Raw genomic sequence first — 2,233 nt, forward strand, 5'->3', positions numbered from 1 at the left:
AGGCAGGGTGGGGCACGGGGGGGCCTCCAAAACGAGCTGGTGTCACAGTGCAAGGTCTTACGTGAGCTCCAGGGTGGGAGTTTGATGGAGGAACGTCTTCTCCAGGAGCCAGGGAAGGTGGAGGCTGGGGCTGTGATAGGCGCTTGATGCCCGGAGGGGGGGATGTGTCCTCCCAGCCCAGGGCTGGGGGGTAGAAAGGCAGCACCCAGGGACCTGCCTGGCCCCTCCACCACCTTGTGCCCGCGTGGGGATGGCAGCACTGTGTGCTGGGTGAAGTCCTGGGGGCAGAGCGTGGGTCGATGTTGGCATCAAGGTGGGCTCACTGAAAAATGTCCTTTTTTTTTTTGCCTCGAGGGAAGGGAGGGCTCTGCCCGGCCCAGTGCTGCCTTGAAGGGTCATTAAGATGTCAAGTCAGGCATTAAAATGCCTCCAGGGTGAACAGCAGCGTGCCCAGGGAGCCCCTAAAAAGCTGCGTTGAGTTCTTGGGCACAGAGCTGGGCACAAGGGGAAGACGAGCGAGCCCAGAGTCTGGGGAAGGGGCTTTGGGCAGGCAGGGGGAGGACTGGGGCAAACGCAGCAGTGCTTTTTTCCTCTCTGCCTTCCCCAGGCAGCAAAGAAGCACAACCCCCTGCCCCGTTCAGGTGCCACGGGCACAGTCCCCTCCCCAGGAGGGCTACGCTGGCATCAGCAGGGAACACCCGAGCCTTCAGTCTCCACAGCTTGGAAAGGTGTTGGCTTCAACAGGCTCATCCTGGGGGGGGTGGATTTCATTTACAGGGAAAAGAGAAAGGAGCTGGCGAGGCCAGGTGGGGCCAGAGACGTCCACGGGCTGGGGAAGTGAGATTTGTGCAAACCCCCATGAACTGGAGTCCTCGTTTGCTCCTCTGCAGGGAAGCCAGGCTGGGGGGCTGCACGAAGCTGGAGCTGGAGTTAGGAGTCCTCCCCGAGGATCTCTGTCACAAACGAGGCCATGTCAGTCTCTTTGGTGTCGTGCAAAGTAAAGAAAGGGTGTTCCTGCCAACAAGAGCACAGACAACGTCAGCAGATGCCCAAGGAGCAGCCCAAGTCCCTGGGGGATGTCACACGGCTGGTGAGGTGCTGGGGGGAGAGGTGGACACCAACCTCCTCCCCCCCAGGCTCCCACGGCACCATCCTTTAGTTTATTAACTAATGCTTTTGGGTTTGGAGTTTCTAGGTTCTCCTAGAGGGACAGCCCACCTTGGCAACTGTATTAACATCATTTGAGGTGTAAACTCACCAAGAGCAGATAGGACAGAAGGAGAAAACACCTAGAAACCCTGACCTTAACAGCCACAAAATAAACACACCCTTCCTTCCACCTCAGCCACACTACACCCATCCCACTCCATGCCTGAAAAAGAGAGACAACCATCACCTGCACGTCCTGTTATCCCATTTCCCCAGGACCTGTGGACCACTCACTTGGCTTTCAAAATGTGTTGGGATAAAGATGAGCAGAAAGGGCTCCACACTTACCATAAGTTCCAAATAGTTCATTCGCTCAGCAGGGTTCTTCCTTAAGCTGGAAGGATAAAAGTAAAAGGGAGAGAAAGGTTGTAGGATCATTTTGTTTTGCTCTACGTGGTCTGTCACAGGAGATGTCCCCCTCCCAACCAACACCCTTCTGGTGGGCAGCACCCACTCCTCTCCTGCCCCAGCCAAGGTTTGAACCACCAGTGAAGTGACCAGGCAGGTAAATGGGAAAGGACTGGGGAAAAAAAACTGTGTTTTGCCACAAAAAGCACAAGCCAAGCAGCTTGCTGCAGCACAGCCTCCCTTCTCCACCCAGACCAGACTAAGTGAGGAGAGGAGATGGTTTCCCACCACCCCTAAGGTGATGCCTGCCTCGGTGGGCTCACCTCTGCCCGGCAGCTCCATGCAGGGAGCAGAGGAACCCCCCAGGGGAGCAGCTACCCCCAAAACCACAGGGCAGCTTTCACCCAGAGGCGCCCGGGCACTGCCAGGGCTTCGTTCTCCTTTTGCTGCTGCTTTGCCAGAAACCACCAAGGGTTGAGCGGTACAGCAGCAACGATGGCAAAAGGGGAAGAGAAACTCGTGCACCTTCCCACCCGCCCGGGTGAGTCAGGCTGAGAACAAAGCCCCTTTGGGCAGCGCTTCCTGCCACGGCCCAGCCCCAGTGAGGTGGGGAGAAAAGGGCTCCAAAGGGCCAGAGCCAGCCCCACGCTTTGCTCCAGCCCCCCCCGGGGCAAGG

General features: G+C 57.6%; 1 protein-coding gene across 1 annotated transcript in view; it reads right to left on the reverse strand.

Annotated features, from left to right (window-relative positions):
- Window positions 1-930: 930 nt before the first annotated feature.
- The window catches only part of LOC103769299 (dual specificity mitogen-activated protein kinase kinase 3), a 10,051-nt gene continuing 8,748 nt past the window's right edge, over window positions 931-2,233 (reverse strand). The window contains exons 9-10 of the mRNA XM_008936482.1: window positions 1,498-1,545; window positions 931-1,014 (exon numbers count right to left, since the gene is read on the reverse strand). Of these exons, the coding sequence (XP_008934730.1) occupies window positions 931-1,014; window positions 1,498-1,545 (132 nt within the window). The remainder of the gene's footprint in view (window positions 1,015-1,497; window positions 1,546-2,233) is intronic.

The sequence above is a fragment of the Merops nubicus genome, unplaced genomic scaffold, assembly GCF_000691845.1.
Source record: "Merops nubicus isolate BGI_N331 unplaced genomic scaffold, ASM69184v1 scaffold6943, whole genome shotgun sequence".
In the NCBI taxonomy this organism is placed as follows: Eukaryota; Metazoa; Chordata; class Aves; order Coraciiformes; family Meropidae; genus Merops; species Merops nubicus.